This window comes from Clarias gariepinus, chromosome 23 (genome assembly GCF_024256425.1).
Source record: "Clarias gariepinus isolate MV-2021 ecotype Netherlands chromosome 23, CGAR_prim_01v2, whole genome shotgun sequence".
In the NCBI taxonomy this organism is placed as follows: Eukaryota; Metazoa; Chordata; class Actinopteri; order Siluriformes; family Clariidae; genus Clarias; species Clarias gariepinus.
The window spans coordinates 13313889-13332927 of NC_071122.1; the positions used below are offsets into that span (position 1 = coordinate 13313889).

At 35.0% G+C, this 19039-nt stretch overlaps 2 protein-coding genes across 2 annotated transcripts in view; one reads left to right on the top strand and one right to left on the bottom strand.

Annotated features, from left to right (window-relative positions):
* syn2b (synapsin IIb) overlaps positions 1-19039 on the bottom strand; it is a 65846-nt gene that overhangs the window by 14840 nt on the left and 31967 nt on the right. Inside the window, exons 2-5 of the mRNA XM_053484488.1 lie at positions 16290-16347; positions 12108-12199; positions 8483-8639; positions 7664-7753 (exon numbers count right to left, since the gene is read on the bottom strand). Coding sequence (XP_053340463.1) covers positions 7664-7753; positions 8483-8639; positions 12108-12199; positions 16290-16347 — 397 coding nt within the window. The remainder of the gene's footprint in view (positions 1-7663; positions 7754-8482; positions 8640-12107; positions 12200-16289; positions 16348-19039) is intronic.
* Positions 291-7658, top strand: LOC128511569 (metalloproteinase inhibitor 3-like). The gene is made up of 5 exons (XM_053484489.1): positions 291-497; positions 3970-4064; positions 4461-4575; positions 4860-4981; positions 6569-7658. The coding sequence occupies exons 1-5, from the start codon at positions 371-373 to the stop codon at positions 6710-6712; spliced, it is 603 nt and encodes a 200-aa protein (XP_053340464.1). The 5' UTR covers positions 291-370; the 3' UTR covers positions 6713-7658.

The following is a 19039-nucleotide window of genomic DNA, read 5'->3' on the forward strand; positions in this document are numbered from 1 at the left end:
CTGTTCCCCTAAACCACTTTGGGATTTGAGTATGGCTGTAACCCTAGACAGGCATTTATCCACAGCAAGCAATCATGACAGCACTATTATTAACATAACTGGCACGATTCCTACAATCCCTGTGGAAAAACACCAGTTTTTCCTGGAAATAATTTGCCTCCTGACTTTTCATGACTGTTTTCTTTCTTTTTAAACTTCTTAATCCACAAGGCAATCTGGTAGGAGGGGCACAGACGAGTGCAACATAACAGAGGGTGGGGTAGGGGTGGCTGCACAGTGTTACATAAAAGTGCCACAGTCGAGGTTTGGTAGAAGGTGCGTGTGTGAGTTTTCTTTAAAACCATTTATTTTTCTTTAAACCTCTGAAGTGATGAAGCAAGTAAACGTGCAACTGTTCCTGCTGATCATCCTGGCATTAGGCATAACAACCCCAGTGACGGAGGGATGTAGCTGTGGAGAAGCACATTTGCAGTGGCATTTTTGCCATTCCGAAATAGGTATGTGCGACATTCGGGTAAACACACACACACACAGAACTGAGTCAAGTTGAGACTGTGATACATTACTATATGTACTGTATAGTATTTAAAAACATTATGTGAATATTGCTACATGCGCAAACTTGAAAATAATATTATTTTAAATAATTTATTAAAAATAATATTTAAAAAAAGATAATTCATATATATATTTTTATAAATATTTAGTGAAACAGTTTTCCAGACACAATTTAGAACCAGACACGAGTCTTTAGCCCATTAACCCAGCACTGTATTATTTCTGACTTTTCAATATGTAGATGAACTTTTTCTAAGTTAGGACACACATATTGCTTATCAAAGAGCTGCCCTTGTAATCTATGATTAAACAACATTATTTAAAGAACATTATTTTAAAATTAAAAACAGAGAAATGCTTAATTAAAGATTCCTGGGCACCAGCTTGTAATCTTTTGCCATTAAACTTGTAGTTAATACAGTAAGTTTTCGATGCTTTACCCTTCTAGGGGCAAACTTTTGGTTACTCTACAGTATGTAGAAATGTACAGTACATATTTAAAAAAAGTCTAAAATCTACCAAAAGAACCCCCTGAGAAACTTTAGCATAAATGAAGGTTAAGCATAAATGACTACCATTTACCATACAAAACCTTCCATATTGTATAATGTAATAACATTTCATAACATAAAAAGGACAATAAATCATATTTTTCCGATATGAAATATGTTATTAAAGCTTATAAAGCTTCAGGCTGCCTTTTTAGAACAAGCAAAGACAGGTTTTAAAAAAGTCTTCCCGTTTGAACTCTGCAGTCCTCATCCTGTTTTTTTTTTAATCCAGTTTGTTTCTTCACTTACATAAGAAGTCACTGTGCAGGCTATAACATACCAAGAGAAGGATTTAGGGAAAAGAAAGATTTTTTTTCCTTCCAAAATAAAAAAAAGAATTGCACATGAACCATGATTTCTTCAGTACTTGGACTAACTCCCCTATTATTAAAAATAAATAAATAAATAAAATCCTCTTTCCCAACTGTTTGACTGATGGCACTTCAGTTAGTAACCTAGTAAACCAGTGTAAGTACTGTATCTATCCAATGCTGGAAACTTCAAAGCACTTTTTGCAAGTTGCTCTGGATAAGAGCATCGCCAAATGCCTAAATGTAAATGTAAAAGTAACATACATACATACTGCAAACATATATAAATAGTAGCTTTTAATCCGAGGAACTGTGACATAATTTTGTGACATAAATTTATTTATTTGTGTAGACGGTTGAGTGTGTACCATCCTGAAGTCACTTTCATATGTAGTAACTTCATCTATTTTCATACCATACAATGTATTTTGCACTTTTAGGTTGAAATGCCTACATGTTCAGTAAGTGCAAATTGATGCAAAGTATTTTCCACTTCTGAAAGACACAATTTTCTGTATATCTTGTCAGTGAATTTTGTTAAAAAATTATTTGCACACAAAATAGGCCTTTAACGTTGAAACATTTAATTAAGGCAAGATAAACATTTTGACTTCTGTTGACTGTTATAGGTGACAGGTTTAATCTGGTAAATGCACTAAAATCCATTTCAAAGTAGCTAGTGTTTACTTGAAACTCAAATTAAGTTAAACCAAGGCTTTCTCTAATAATCTAATAAGATGAAATGAGAGGTTATTTTGTAACCTAGCCCATTCTTACATTTCCAAATAATCGTGTTGCACACTTGTTATTAACTAGAGCACTAGTTCGTGTGTGCCTCATTCGGAAACAGCCACTGCAAAATGCAGTTCAGCTGCTACAGAAACATGCCAACATCCATCACATCCCCTGAGGCTTAACCACCCACCTTAGTTTTCACTATTATATACAATTTAACCTTGGCTTGAAATCTGATCATCTGTTGTTGAATAGCCTGGAACTTTCCAATGAACCTTTTATTCTTGTTTCTACGGCATATTTTAATGGCTTCCATGTTTGTTTATATCACTGTGATTACTGTCAAGTGAATCTCTGTGCTATCGTGGATTTGTCTAGTGCGATTGTCATTTCTGTAATATTTTAAATTATAATGTTTTTGTGTGTTATCTTAATTATTCTTGGATGCATTTGGAAAGCATATGGCATTGCCCTACAAGAACGCTAGCATATGATTTTGCTTTTGTAATACTTATACTGTGTAATATTTGTCATAGCTGCAACAGCAATAAAAAGAGACCTGCAGGAACGCATACAGTATGGCACCTATATGGGTACACATGATTAAGCCAAGAAAAGTAATGTTTTACAGTAAAACCATGATTTCACTAAAATGTATTTGTGGTTTAAAAGTCTGAATTGGTCAGAGACTCTGCCTGCAATTTTCACTGTTTTACAATCTTTTAGGAAGCCTCAGCCTCATTAATCATGTCATATGAGGTCTCAAATGTAAGCCAGGTATACCATCGTGCTCATACTGTATGGTATTGTTCAGGTTCTAAGAACACTAAGATGGATTACTGTACCTGACCTGCTGCGGATCATTGTATCCTCTTCCTCTTAATATCAACACCACCTGCCAACCTGCTTCCTCATCCAAAAGTGCTACAACTCCAACAGTCCTGGAAGCCTCTGGAAGTCTACCTTGCCAGACAATAACCAGACTTTCCACTGGCTTAAGATTGCTGAAGCACTTGTCTGTTTCATTCTTTTGGTTTGTCAAATGTATATTGGCTTTGACTGGGGACTGGACTTCTACGTCACTGTGTGCTTGGTTACCAGCTAATGGATTTCCAGCTAACAAAAGACCTCCACAACAAATATGTCTGGGTTTATCACCCGCAATTAGTCATGGAGATTAGTAGAAAGTGAGTCCGTGATTCCTCCTGGCCCCCAAAAGCCATCTATTGTAACCTTCATTAATTTGTGGCTCCAAGTCCAATACCAGAGAATGAGATGAGCCTGCATGGTGAACCATCAATAATCAACCCTATGCTGAACACTCACTACATCTGTTCTTCTTCAATAACCTCATAAAATATTGAGTACTTGTAAATAATGATCACTGATTCTGTTGGCCATAGTGCAAAAGCCATAAAGGGTACTGGCCTGGCTCCTATGGCTGTTGTGCCTGTTTCAGTTCTAGCACTTTCATTTTTCTGCACTTACTGAATTGTCTCTTTCATCTGGACCAGGGTGCAGGTTCAATTCTGGGTCAGTGTCCACAGAGTTCTCTCTGTGGTTGGTAGGTTTCCTCCCTCAGTCCAAAGACATGCAGATTAGATTAACTCGTGTTCCAAAACTATCTGTAGTGTGTGAATAACAATTGGGTATCAAGCTGGCAAGTCAACTCCTTAAGTAACTGGCGTGGAAATGACAGATACTGTATATCTCCAGAGTTGTGCCATATGGCATGTGAATGGATCAAAATAATGTATGAGGAAAAAAAAACATTCTACACTGCAGCTTTTAAATAAAATTTCATGTTTTTTTAGTGATCCGTGCTAAGATAATTGGACAGAAGATTATATCTCTGAGGAAAAACTCACATGGGGAGAAGTTAATTGAGTACAAAATTAAATTAATCAAGGTAAGTTGTCCTTGTCCTGGTGAATTCATACTGTAGGTAAGAAATAATATACATTTTGCACCTAAAAGTTTGCAACATTTCACAAAAATGCTTTTAACCTCTGTCCCATTTTCCAAATAGATAAAATGTTGCAATTTTTTGCTGAAGCCGTTATGTTAAATTGTGCTTAACACAGTATGTTAACTTAGTTTAAATGGAAAATGCCTAAAAAATAACCTAATAAAAAACTCATTGTATAGTAATTAAAATAAAGTGTACAGTATGATTTTTCATTGACCTATAAATAATGGTAATTTGACCATCTGTCTAGTAAATCTATAAATAAAGGGAAAAGGCATTGTTCCTTTCTATTTCTTCATTTTTCTCTCTTTCTTACTCTTTTTTTTTTTGTTGCAGATGTTCAAGGGCTTTGACAAGGTTGATTCTATTCAGTACATCTACACCTCAATCCATGAATCTTTGTGTGGTGTAAACCTAGATGCCAAAAACAAGGTTCAATATCTGCTTTCAGGTAAAGGTTCAGTCTCATTGGTATTCAGTCATACTGTAGTCTTCATTTATTCTCTAATCTATCATATGTCTTACGATTATATATGATGTATGAAGGACAACAATTTTGTGGAAAACATTTCAGCTTAGTGATAAATAGCCTTTCAAAATTATCTCCTCTTCGATATCACACACTTAAAAAAAAAAGACATAATATCTATATATAAAATCTATACAAGGCCAGAATCCTTTTGTGAGTGCACATTACATATGTTTTTTTCTTTCCTTTTTTTTATTATTTCACAGGATATATGTGGCATCGAAAGGTCGTAGTTGAACTATGTGGCATTGTTGAGCGTTGGGATAATCTTGTGTTGGCTCAGAAAAAGAACCTCAAGTACAGATACCAAAAAGGATGCGAATGCAAAGTATGTTCTTTCAACATTGTTATTGACTTTTAGGAAATGACATATCAAAGAGAATTAAAGTGGATATACAATCATGTTCAAAAGTTAGTACCCCCTCTTTTAATTTTAGGTGTTTTTCTGTAAAAACATAAAAATCATCTGAACATAGCAGGTCTTAATATTAGGCAAATACAACCTCAGCCAAACAGTTGCATTATTTACTTATTTTACAAAAATAAAGTAAAAAAGAAAAAAATCATGTTTTTTTTAAACATGATAATTGTAGATCTACCTTTAGCTGCAATAACCTGATGTAAGTGTTTCTTTTATGACTTCATCAGTCTTTCCCAGAAATTGTGGCCCATTCTTTTTTACAACATTGCTTCCGATCATTAAAGTTTTTAGGAATTTGCATATGCGTTGCCCTCTTAGTGTCTCGCCACACCATTTCAGTTTGGTTGAAGTTTACACTTTCACTAGGCCTTTTCAAAATCTTGAATCTTTTATTTTTCAGCCATCCTGATGTTAATTTACTGTTGTGCCTTTGATCATTTTGATCAAGCTTTAGCTGTCAGATAGATGGCCTCACATTTGCCTCTAAAATACTCTGGCATACAGAGAAGCTCATGGTTGACTCCTCTTATTGACTGCAAGATGCCCAGGGCCTGTGGCTGCAAAACTAACCCAAATTATCATCCCTTGGCCAACATGCCTGAGAGTGGGTATAAGGTGGGTATAATAGTTAAGGTGTTTAGGTGAAATACTAAAAGTCTTGTGCTTTGTTCAGAAGCAGTTCTGTGAACCTCAGACATTCGTCCATGTACTTTTAGACAAAAGAACCTCTCTGCAAACCGTCCAAACAAACCTTATTTGTTCAGTCTTTTTCTTATTGTGCAGTGATGGACATTTAACAGGGTAGGGTCTGTAGGGTCTGGTGAATGTGATAAGATGACCACTACTAGGAAAATTAGCAACTGTCTTCAGTGCTTTCCACTTGTGAGTAATCTTTCTCACTGTAGAACACTGAACTCCAAATTGCTTAGGAATGGTTTTATAACCCTTTCCAGGTTGATGTGCAGCAACAATTGCTTCTCTAAAACTATTGCTTATGTCTTTCCCGCTTTGCAGTGTGTTAATTGATTTAACAAAAATGAAACCAAAAAGAAAAAAGAAAATGCTGCAACGCTAAGTATTCCCTTACTGCTTTCATGGGATTTAAGAGGGTAAGTTGCAGACAGGTGCTGCTAATCATGAGCCCTTGATTAATTCATCATCAGCAGGTGTGCAGACCACTATAAAAGTTTTGAAAGTTTTCTGGTCTGGAGCAGATTGATGTGCAGCAACAATTGCTTCTCTAAAATTATTGCTTATGTCTTTCCGTTATTTCAGTTAACACACCTGCTGATTTTTTTTCTTTTTGTTTCATTTTTGTTAAATCAATAATGGCACAGTAAAAAAAAGTAAAATGTTGTTCATCTGCGGATGAACTACAATAGGGGGTACTAACTTTTGAACATGACTGTAACTACAATATGTAATACATGTATTACACTTAAATGTATGAGGATTCACCAAATTTCAACCTTGACCTTGTACTTCAATTTCCAGATTTCCTCCTGTTACAAATCCCGCTGCCATGCCACTTCTGCAAATGAATGTGTATGGTTTCCGGAGAGCACTCAAACTCTCCAAGGTGTGTGCATCAAGCGGACAAACAGCACATGTAACTGGTACATAGACAAAATGGTGTGAGAAAGACTTCCAACGTCCTACAGCTCAGAGAAATCGAACCCATAGACACGCTCATGCAGTGAGTGCTGATTGGGTTTGTAAGCTAGACTACAACCTCTTAATAATCCCCACCTGTCATCCTGACTTATTTATAATGCTGGCTATGGTAGATTTTTATAAATTGTCTTGAATGGGGTTTGCATTCAAGTATACAGCAAATTCCCCAGTGTTGAATTAACATCCTATGGTGTTTATGGACTCATATGAACTCAGAAAGTGGTAAACCAAATGTATAAAAAAATTTATGGAAGGTGAGTTTCATAAATGACCCTTCGAGATGACAGGAGAATTACCCATATAGCATTTCAATCATTATATGTGACAGCAGGAGACTTTAAAAATATAACTTGGTTCTGTAGGATAGTTATTACGTTAACTACTATGCTACTTTTAAATTGCTAGAAGCCAGGGTGTACAGTATATAAAACAAAAAATAAATAAACTGTATAAAATAAGAAAATCATTATTCAGTTTCCTTATACAATGAAGATGTACTGTTGGATTTGAACCATTATGCAAATTATTTACACTAATACTAATTTCTACACGCATACTTTAGAAATTGGTATAAATAGTATGGATCACACACTTCTAATTAAACAAAAATATACAAAGTCATTATGCAAAATTACTTGTTTTTTCACAGAACCTACTTCCTTTATGAACTACTTAATATAAATCATTCTTGTGTGAAGCTATTTGTTATGTTAAATATTTGGAAAGACTTTATTATTATAATAATTATGTATTATAAACATATTTTTTCTATACATGACTAGATGTCAACTGCACAGTATAGATATTTCCTGTATTAGTAGTTATTATGCATCTACATGTATATACCAGTTATAATGCATCTATATGTATTGTTTTTCACCTCACTGTAGGAATAAACGGAATAAATACACTTACCATGTCCTTGTAGTTTGGGTAAAAGGTTTGTTCAATAAGAGGAAATTTTTCAGGTCCCAGCTTCTTATAGGTGCTTATCAGTTGAGCAAACTGCAAGAGCAAAAACAAAGATTTCCATCAGAAATCTTATTTAAATAATGAATAATTTCTTTTTTGCACTGTAACTGCTGCTACAACAGCAATGTAATACTACATAGCCAAAAACAATGTATATACAGTAGACACCAGGACATCAGATCACGGTTTGTACACTGCAGTAAAGGATAGATTATATTTGAGGTTGTGTTGTCTAATGTTTTATTAGTTGTTGTAGTCCTAGATGCTTCCATTTCTATACCGTAACAGCTAACTAACATAATTTAAAGTTGACTGGGACAGGGCTAGTGCATTTGCAAAGCTGACAAAAAAACATGTTGAAAGCCATTGGCAATTTTTCTCTAAAGAGAATTGTGTAGTGTCCTGCTTAAATTTATGTAACTGTCTCAAATAGACAAATCTTGATCATGTCTACATATTTGGGCCATCATTTGTGGGTAAGAAGCCACTTTAGCAAATGCACCAAGTAAAAAATAGACAGTCTAAAACCTTGCAAGTTAAGTTGTGTATACACTTTAGTTAACTTGTTTATCATTTTTTAATCAATACCGGCTGTATAAATGAATAAGAAAACTCCCTACTGATGTACTGCCACCAAATAACACACATGACCACTTCATATTGCGAATTGAAAATATACTAATTCAAAGTGAGCATAAGAAGCAGAAGGAAAGACATTTTCCTTCCAAAATGACAACTCATCCATGTAGAAAACAGACTCACCGCCCATGGCTTATCACAGAGGTTGTAAATAGACTCGAGTGAATTTACACTGGGAATCCCGGCATATTGCAGGCCGATGATCAGATTACGAAAGTCCTCATTCTGGGCCATGCTGAAAGCATGCTGTCTGACCAGTACGAAGTCAGGCTTGAAGGATCTGCAGGAGGAACATTGGTTTCATTAGCACTTTAACACTTAACTCAGGTTTTAATATAAGGCTTTGTATTAATACTACTGCAAATACTGCATGAATAATTATTCACTTTTATTCAGAAGTTTGAGTAAATATGTATAAATTATAATAACAAGATTGTCAGAAGGCAGAAGAGGTCAGGATCGCTGGCAACTCAGGAGTTATAAATGTGTAGCTCGAAAGAGAATAAAGAGAGAGACAGAGAGAACAGTTAGAGGACAATTAGGCAACTTTTCCCCAGAAGGCTGTATTTTATTCATGTGGTCACTTTATTCGAGTTTAAAGATTTAAAATTTGAATCAGGGGTTTCTTTCTCAGACAGAAGCCTTTCAGTCCATGGTAGTGTAAATCTCACTTGATTGAAGACAGACACTGATGTTTTAACAGATTCCAGTTAATGCCAGGCCAATCCAATGAGTGCTGTCAAACCAACTCGGTTTGTATTGGTACAGGGAGGCCAGCTGTAATGCATCATGATTAATAACAGAAAGTTGAGAGGCCTTTAGCTTGGACAATCACAAGATCTTTCCGGACGTTTAGTGTGTATTTATTGTGTCAAGCGTGTATGTATATTTTTGACCCAACGTTTATAACTTTGACCCTGTTTTAATATAGAAAAAACCTTAAAACCTAATCTTACCAATCCAATATTTTTTCCTTTATCTAGGATTAAAGAAATTATTGAAAGCCCGATACTGCTATGACATTTATATGCATGAGTAGTGTATGTAAACATCTGACTTGCAACTAGTTTCTCTGTGAGTTACAGTTTGTACAGTTGAAACCTGAAGTTTACTTGCATCTTAGCCAAATATATTTATAACTGTTTTTCAAAATTCCTGACATTTAATTCTTGTAAACATTCCTTGTCTTAGGTCAGATAGTATCACTACTATAATTTAAAAAAGCGAAAAGTCAGAATAAAAGTAGAGAGAAAAATTTCTTTTAGCTTTTATTCCTTTTATCACATTCCCAGTAGGTCAAAGGTTTAGATACACTTTGGTATGTTTTTTCGTAACACTGCTTTAAAATTGTTTAACTCAGGTCAAACCTTTTGGGTAGGCTTCCACACGTTTCTTGCAATAAGTTGCAATAAGTTCCTGACAGAACTGGTGTAACGGAATTGGGTTTGTACAGTAGGCATCCTTGCTTGCACTTTTTTTTATTCTTGCAATTTATTTTTATTTTTACCATTGTGACACAACTTTGGAAGTATGCTTGGGTCATTGTCTAATAGGAAGACGCATTTGCAACCAAGCTTTAATGTCCAGACTTATGTCTTCAGGTGTTTCTTAAACATAACCACATAATCTTTCTTTCTCATTATGCCATCTATTTGTCCTTCCTTGAACAAAGCACCCCACAACATGATACTGCCACTGCCATGCTTCACGGTTTCAGTTGTGTTCTTAGGCTTGCAAGACTTCCCCTTTTCGTGTAGACATAACATTTGTCATTATGGTCAAACAGTTACATTTTTGTTTCATCAGATCAGATGACATTTGTCTACATACTTAGATCTTGGTCCTTATGTGCAGCTGCAGATCATTGTCTGGATTTTTTCCTCTAGTTTTAGAGCAGTGGCTTCTTCCTTGCTGAACAGCTGTTCGGTTTACATAAATATGAGTCTCCTTTTACCGTGGATACAGATACTTTTGTCCCAGTTTCCTCCATTGTCTTCACAAGATCCTTTGCTGTTTTTCTGGGATTGATTTGTACATTTTGTATAAAAACCTGCATCTCCTTAGGAAGACTTCATGGTTCCATGTTATTTATACTGTACGTGCATAGCATTGGTACAAATTTGACATTTGGAAATTGTTCTCAAGGATGAACCAGACTTGTTGAGATCCACCATTTTTTTGAGGTCTTTGCTGATTCCTTTTGATTATCTTGTGATGTCAAACAAAGGGGCATAGTAAGTGTATGGAAACTTTTTGACCCATTGGAATTGGTTTACAGTGAATTAATTTGTCTGTAAACAATTGCTGAAAATGTACTTTTGTCTTGCATGAAGTAGATTCTAACAAGTTCTAACTAACTTGCCAAAACTATAGTTTGTTAACATTAAATCTGATTAAATTATTTAATATCCATTTTAAGAATTGGGATTCAAAAGAAGGTGAATATCTCATTAATCTTGAGATTTGTGTACATTTCGCATATTTCAGAAATACTTCTACTATTCTTCTAGAAAGTTTTTTTTAGTATCATGTCATGTATGTCCACTAGACAGTTTATGGGGAAAAAATACTGTTGACACACATATCCTTATGTGTATCACTCAAATCACCCGAATCATCAACCCATATATTAATTTTTAACTAGAATAAAAATGAAACTCTAAACTGTAATGCTTACGCTCAGCTCTTCTAGAATGTCGGCTTTCATTTTAAAAGAATATTTAATGTTAATCATTGTTCTCCTTTAGGAAAGCCCTCAATATCTGAACCATAATAAATTGGAGAAAGACTGTAATGATCAGAAAAGTGGGAGGAAAATGAGGCCTGGGAAATAAATATGCGCCTTTAACAGACTTTAGAGAAGAAACTGATAGAGAAAGAGATATTGAGTGTCAGAGAGTAGGAGGAAAGTGAACAAGAAAGCAAGACACAGAGCTAGGTCTCCTCAGGTCAGCGAGCAAGTGTTGGCTTCTCTTTTGTGCATGTGGATAAAAAAGAATAAACACTGAGCCTATTTGAAGGACTGTGTGCACATAGAATTTCAATGAAGCTTTATAAAAAGCACAAGCAGAAAGAAGAACACTAGTGGAGTTTGTTGGGCCTGTGTGGGTTTAGGCAGTTACAAAAAAAAAGAAAGGCATGCACAGAAATTCATTATAAACATAAATCATGTTAATTATAGAGACAAATCATCAAGGGAGGAGGTTTACTTTAAAACAGAGTTTTACTTTAAACCACAAGATTGAATTTTATTTCGTTCCATATTGAAATGACTGCAGGCTACCTTTCATGGATACAGTACAAAGATGACCATTCACAAGCAGACATACAGTACACACATACTGAAAAAACATTCACAAACATCCGGATATACACAAGAGAGCTTCACACATGCTTGAACATGTTCTGGTTGTATGTCCAACTGTGCAAAGCAGTCTGTTAATGTTTCCTGTATAATTATCTTACCTCACCAGAAACATCAGTGGATAAGCATTCTGGTCCATGGTTGTGTGTGTGTATGTGTGTGTGGAACAAGCTGTGATTTGGGTTTCCTGTACTTTGTCTGTCTGGCATGCTGAAGAACCCAAATAGGCTTTACACACAGGAAGATTCTAATCATTTTACATGTGACTGACGTTCATGATATCAGGTCTCACAGAAGACGGACAGGTTTAATGTTCAAAAATAAATGCGCGTAAAAATTGATATCACACGTACTAGCTTAAATAAGTGTTCTGCTCCAACCTACCGAACAACTTTAGTCCCATTCCTGATAACCTGCATGTCCACGCTGCACGTCCCATTGGCATGCGCAACAAGGTTGATCTCGGAGAATTCAGCCTGAAATATGATAAGAGACGGTTCAATTTATTTGAAAACTTGTGTGCACTTTTAAGAGCAGACATGGTAAACAAAGCAGCTTTACAGAAACCAGGATGTAGCACCTTAAGAAACAAGCCTGAAAAATTCCCTGAGACAACATAAGAAAGAGAAATTGAAAGGATTTAGATGTAGAAGGGCACAGAAACAGTTACTGTAGGAGGTAAGAAAGAATAACTTTTCTACAACTGTATGAAGCCAGACAGTTACAAGTGCTTTGAGTGGATGTTCTGTCTGAGAATCATACTGTAGCATTATACTTAGAATAGCTGTTCTTAGGAAGTCTGCAGATTATCTACAATCTGGGTCTTGTTTTTTTTTTTTTTAAGTAATCTTTAGGAACATAACACAGATCACAGAGCTCCTTCAAAGTATGTGTTAATAATCTAGCTGAAATACCCTACAGACTGTTCATTTTCATACCTTAAACTTCCTTTTTTCCATTTCTCCTTCAAATGCACTTTCTATGCAATGTCTACTACAGAGCCACACCCCAACAAAGATTGGGTTCTAGACTGTTCAAGCTGGGAGATGGGGATATTCTTATGAGGTCACATCAGGGGGAATCTGATTGGCTTTTTTAAGCAGGCAATGTTTTTCTCGCACATTCTTTTTTTTTACTTGTACAATACTCACACACACTGGAGACCCTAAATGATTTCTAAATGTCTGAAATGTGAATTTTGCACAATATGAATATAAGGGTATTCATGTCGGACTGTGCACAGCAACAGGACGTGAGTTACAATTGCAAATGATCCAAGTATAAGGATGAATCATGCATGGAGTGTGAAAGAAAACAAAAAAAAAAACCCCACTAATAATAATGATACTATAATATAATAATCAACACTAAACACTAATAGATGATCATTTATTGCTGATGTGCTCCAGTTAGATAAGAAATAAAATATATATAAATCAGACACACAAGGTGATGAAAACATGCTTCTGAAGCCCACTGTACTGCATTTCTGTTAGCAATAAACTTTTTAGGGAACAGGATGTTGGAGGAAACAAATCTTTTAGAATACAGCAACTACAACATTTCCTGGGTAGTGTTTCACAATTAATCGCACACAAAAAACATTTTGCAATATGGACCTGTGCAGTTATTTAATTACAAAATGCTCAATTTATTACAGGGAATATACACCATATGTTCCATATACCAGCCATAACATTACGACCACCCGCCTACTATTGAGTACATCTCCCCCTTTGCCACTATAACAGTAATGACCTGTTTGTTCTGAAACCGTTCTATTGGAACCAGCATCAACCTTTTCCTCAATTTGAGCTACAGTAGTAGTTCTTTTATTGACCAGGCCAGCTTACACTCCCCATGTGCAACAGAATGTTTTGGAAAACTGATGATCCTTACGCTTCTTTCATCCTAACTGATGGCGGCCCATTCTTGCATAATCAATGCTTTTTGTTCGTCCACCCACCTCTTGCGGATTGTGTACAAGTTCTCAATGGAATTAAGGCAGTGGTTCTCAAAGTGTGGGGCGCGCCCCACTAGTGGGGAATACAGACATGACACGGGATAGAATTAGTGGAAAATAAAAGGAAAGTACCTACAGTATTCTAATTCATGCTTTTCTTTATTGACAATAAAGATCGGACACTCGAAACTAAACAATCACACTAAAAGAAATGGATTATTAATACAAGTAAATTAAAATAACATCAGAGAAAAAGTGGAACCATAGTGCAACAATAACGGTTTACCGTCGGCATGTTAATTGCAGAGGAACAATATATAAGGAAACATTCAGCATTATTTATGTAATTTCATTTATTCCAATGTGTATGCTGATGTTTCTGTATTTTTGTTAAAATGTTATATTTTATCAGGCAGTACTAGTCTGGCATTTCTAGTTTCAAGTGTGGTAACAAAGTTGCTTTTTGATCCTTCAGGCGCTGAACAGAAGGGAAGATCAATATCGTTCTATGCTTTTTGTTGGTGTGCTGCAGTTTGACCCATAAATCACTTGTTGCGCCGTAGAGAATAATGGTGTTTATGCTTTTAAACATGTATAATTTAAGGCGGATGTAGCTTAAAGACAATGTAGGAAGATCTTATTGGTTTAGAAATTGATATTTCAATAAATAGTAAACTTGGATGATTTCGTTATCATTTTGTTGACCAGTGGGGCTTAAAAATTTGTCCACCCCCTTAAATGGGGAATGACAGAAAATGTTTGAGAACCACTGGATTAAGGCCTGGGGTCCTTCGTAGCCATGGACCCAAAATTTTTATGTTTATTTCCCCAAGCTACTTAGTTAACACTTTTGTCTTTTGGCAAGGTGGTCCAATTACAGAAAAATATTTATATGCCAAAAAAAAAAGCAAAAGATTATCTAAGTAACCACTTTTTAGACAAAAAAAAGGAAGCTGCTGGGTGCATGCAAAAAAGACATAGGTGCACCAGTTAAAGTCCTCAGAAGAACTGTGAGTGCCTCTGCAGGATGCTGAGTAAAACTTAGTTGCTAGCTTTGTAGTTTGCTTATAAATCTGCACAAATTGCTAAGACTGAAGTATCCATAAAATGTTGTCAAACCAAATACTGACTTTGTTTTACTAATTACATGTATCAATCCATCAATCAATCGATCAATCAATTAATCAGTGAATTGCATGTATTTATTTTAGGCATCCTTGTTCATTTATTTCCATGTTCCTAGGACTTTTGCACAGTACTACACACCCTCACCCCTACACACACATACCTTTATTATTTTCCTTTAGGCAAAAAGGTTGAAGCTGTTTCTCCAGATAATACTGTAAATCATGTAATGGAATCATGTACTTTTAACAAAAATTCTTGACAGTTATTTGGAATAATAGGTAATCTGATCTCAATCATTTTTGATCAACCTCTTGAAGCTGCAAATTGCATTAGGGCTACTAGAAGGAAAAACAAATGGCAAATGATTCTTCTCTAATTTTCAATACAAATGATTTAATTCACACACACGCAAAAAAAATGTTGCGTTTTGCTGTTAGCAATAAACTTAGCAATGAAAAACTTTTTTTTACTTACATAATTTGTTATATGGGAGTTATATTGAAAAATCACTACTAGGTCATTAGTCATTATCCCGAAGTGTAATTTCACCTACCACATTTCGTTTTTTTCTGTCAAAGTTGTGAAACACTGACTAGTTAGTCATTTTAATTATAGCTTTTGCCGGAAATGTGACATAACTCTTTCAAAGCCATGCTGTTTTTCACCCTGTCCGTTTTTTCCCTCCTTGTAAAAAGTGCGTTTTGTTAATCACTATATTCCATGCTAGATTGAGAAACAACAGACATATAATTTGCGATCAGACTGAAACTGGATTTCCAGTTTATCGTCTTTAGTCTGTAGTTTGAGATAATTATTCTGTGTCACTGTGAATAAGGGTGAATATCATATCAGAAAAACATTAACTTGAAGCCTGAAAATGATTAGGCAGCTGGGAAAGTTTATACAGTTTGCATTTTATCCTCTAATGGCATGAGGGCACAGTGATCATGGTTAAAAGTACTATTTCAAATCATATAAACATTCATGTACCTCGTGTTATTTTTAACCATAATGTTGATGTAAATGCTTTTATTTTAAAGCAACAAGGTTCCTATATTAGGACATGAGCTAGAGTCAGCCTCTAAGTTAATGCACACTCAGACACATTTACACTCATGACTCATCGTCTTTACTAGACCGCATGCTTTCAAGGTGATTTTAGATGCACACGCTTCAGCACGATGGATTACACAACACTGATGGGTATATGGCTTAATGCAGTTTGCCACATGCTGTCCATTTCCTGGAACTACCCACGACATTTGTTAACATGATTCTATGCCGTTTACCTTTTGTTGCAATTATATACATTTACGGAAATGAAAAAAAACAAAAAAAAAACAGTCTTAAGGTTACAGCTGAGATGAGAATTTTTTTTTTAAATATGAGAAATTGTTTATTCGAGACTGCTAATGAATCTGCTAATAAGCGAATATCTTGATTCATTCTTTCATGATAGAAATTAATTCCTTTACCTGCTCCACTCGGATGTCATATTCTCCTTGGACCTTTTTCCCACGAAAGAGTTTTGCCCTGAAAAAAAAAAGAGAGAAAATAATAAATTAAAACCATTAACTGAACATACCACAAGATTAAAAAACATTCTTATGATTCTAAGATAATTTTCCCAGCAATAAGAGTTATGTCTTTGAAATCAATGAATCCTATTTAACATTTAAATCTTTATTAATCCTAACACTACAGTATAAAGCCCATACACCGCTAGTCAAAAGTTTGGACATGCCTTTTAATTTCATGTTCATCATGATGCTTGATGGGTTTTGCAAATGCACTTGACAATATTGTTCTAGCAAGAACTATTTGTAAATATAATTTGCCAGCACCACAAACATTTATTTCATGTTTTAATTTTTAGTAAAAGCTAAGTTAAATTAAAATAATAAAAGCAGCATAATAACATTTTAGTGGATAAACAAATTACCCCCAAAAAAGGAATAAAAATTTAAAGTCACAGTAAACAATGCTATAAGGCGCTTAATGCTATAGGGCTTAAATAAAAATTCACTCAAGCACACACACATGAAACAATTGCATACACATATATGAAACAGTCACACATACATATATACTACTAACTGCTTAAACAACTACATATGAAATACATTAAATTAATACTAATCTAATACTAATCAGGGAGAATTAGTCGACAAGTCCATATACATTGAAATCACTACACCCTACGTCATGTGCAGGGAATGTCTGTTAAGGGGATTTCGCTCTACAAAATTCCACCATTTGGAACACCTACAGTACGACGTCATTTCCTCCATGCGTTACCATGGTGTGTGCGCGGAGAGTTTGTGTGTATGTGCATTTCCTATATAGTTGTTTGAGCAGTTAGTAGTATATATATATATATATATATATATATATATATATATATATATATATATATATATATATATATATTTATATATGTATGTATGTATGTGTGACTGTTTCATATGTATATGCAAGTGTTTTGTGTGTGTGTTTTTGTGTGTGCGCGCGCGCATGAGTGACATTTAATTTAAGCCCTATACAGTGCCTCATAAAATGCTATTATTTTGTTGGCTTACATGTAGATTTACATCCTAATTTTAAACATAATTTGTTTGATTTCAGGGTTAACACGGAGGAGGATTTATGTCATGTTGGATTCGAGATGCAAAATAATCAATGTGCTTTATAGAAAATCAGGCCTGTCTAAGGCTAAAATGTAATGCATAAATAAATATTTGCACATTTTCTCACAGTAAGTACAGTATGAAGTGCAGTGCCTTGAACATTCACACATTTCGTAGTGTAGGAGGCTGGAACTAAAATGGACTTGTTGGAGACTGTACTGTATGTCAAGGTAATTGAGATTATTGGTTATGAATCTCAACAAAATTTTCCATAATACTAAACTCCCCCAAAATTTCTAAGAGAATATAAATGACACAAACACCATCATGAAGAAAAAGAAGCTACGAAGTCTAGTCTTGTCTAAATCTGTCTAGGACAGATTTACAAAAGATATCACAATACTTTGCACATCCCATGAATCAATTATTAAATACTGGAAAGAGTATGCCTGGAGGAGGCCAACCAATAAATTTAGCTGATTGGATAAGAAGGGCTTTAGTCAAAAAATGCATCCAGAAGGCTAGGGGTGATTGAAGCTGAAGAGATTGACAGCTTGGATGGAAGAACAGCATAACCACAGTCTGGGCCATTTTTATGATTTCTATTTATAAAACCTATATTGATTTTTTTGTTCCATTGCAATATTATAGACTATTTTATGTACACTCATACCATAACTCCAAACCAGTCCATTCTGGTTCCCAGTTTACAAGGGGTTGGGTATGGTGGGGTATAATACTACAGTACAAAATATTATATCATTTTATTATTATATTAAATATTATGACATAATAGTCAAAACATGAATAACAGTCACAGATGGTCTCCAGTTTTGCAGTACGAGCAAAAGTTAGAATAATATACAGTATAAGAAATATAAATATATAAATAATATTGTATGTAAAATTCCTATGGAATGAACAAGGTACTGTAGTTATTTATTTTTCAAACAGACAAGAAAATAGTCCCCTCTAATGGATTTATTTATCTGCACTATAACTGTACCAAGCTGTTAGGTGTGCTAAACTGGAAAGTCCATTTAAAAATCAACACTCTCATTCACAACCACACTAATGGCTAAAAACTAATTTTAAATTTAGTTTTAATAGTTGCTAGGCGGGCTAAACTAGAAAGTGGTCCACTGGAGCAAATTTTTCCATAACTCTTGTTATGGCATTGGAGTTTAATCCGGGCCTCTTTTTTTTGGCAAACCATTTCTTTTCTACCTTGCTTAGGGGGAAAGTCATGCTAAAATGGGTTTTGACTACTTTGTTTTAGTAAAGGAACACTTTTAATGCTTTTAATGTATGAAATATATCAATTGTATAAAAGGTAAACTGGTGACGGGGACATTGGTACCCAAGGCTCACCCATGCCCACGGGGACCAAAGGCCAGCTCACCCAGTCTAATCCCACAGAAATCCAATGCAGCACAAATCATCCAAAAATTAAAGCATTCCACAATTTAAAGGAACCAGAACACCATGAGTCCAAGGCTGCTGACCTAGCCTCCAAATTTCCCAGATCCCAACCCAATTAGGCACCCATGGAATGCGTTGGACAAACAAGTCCAATCCATGAAGACCCCAGGTTGAGT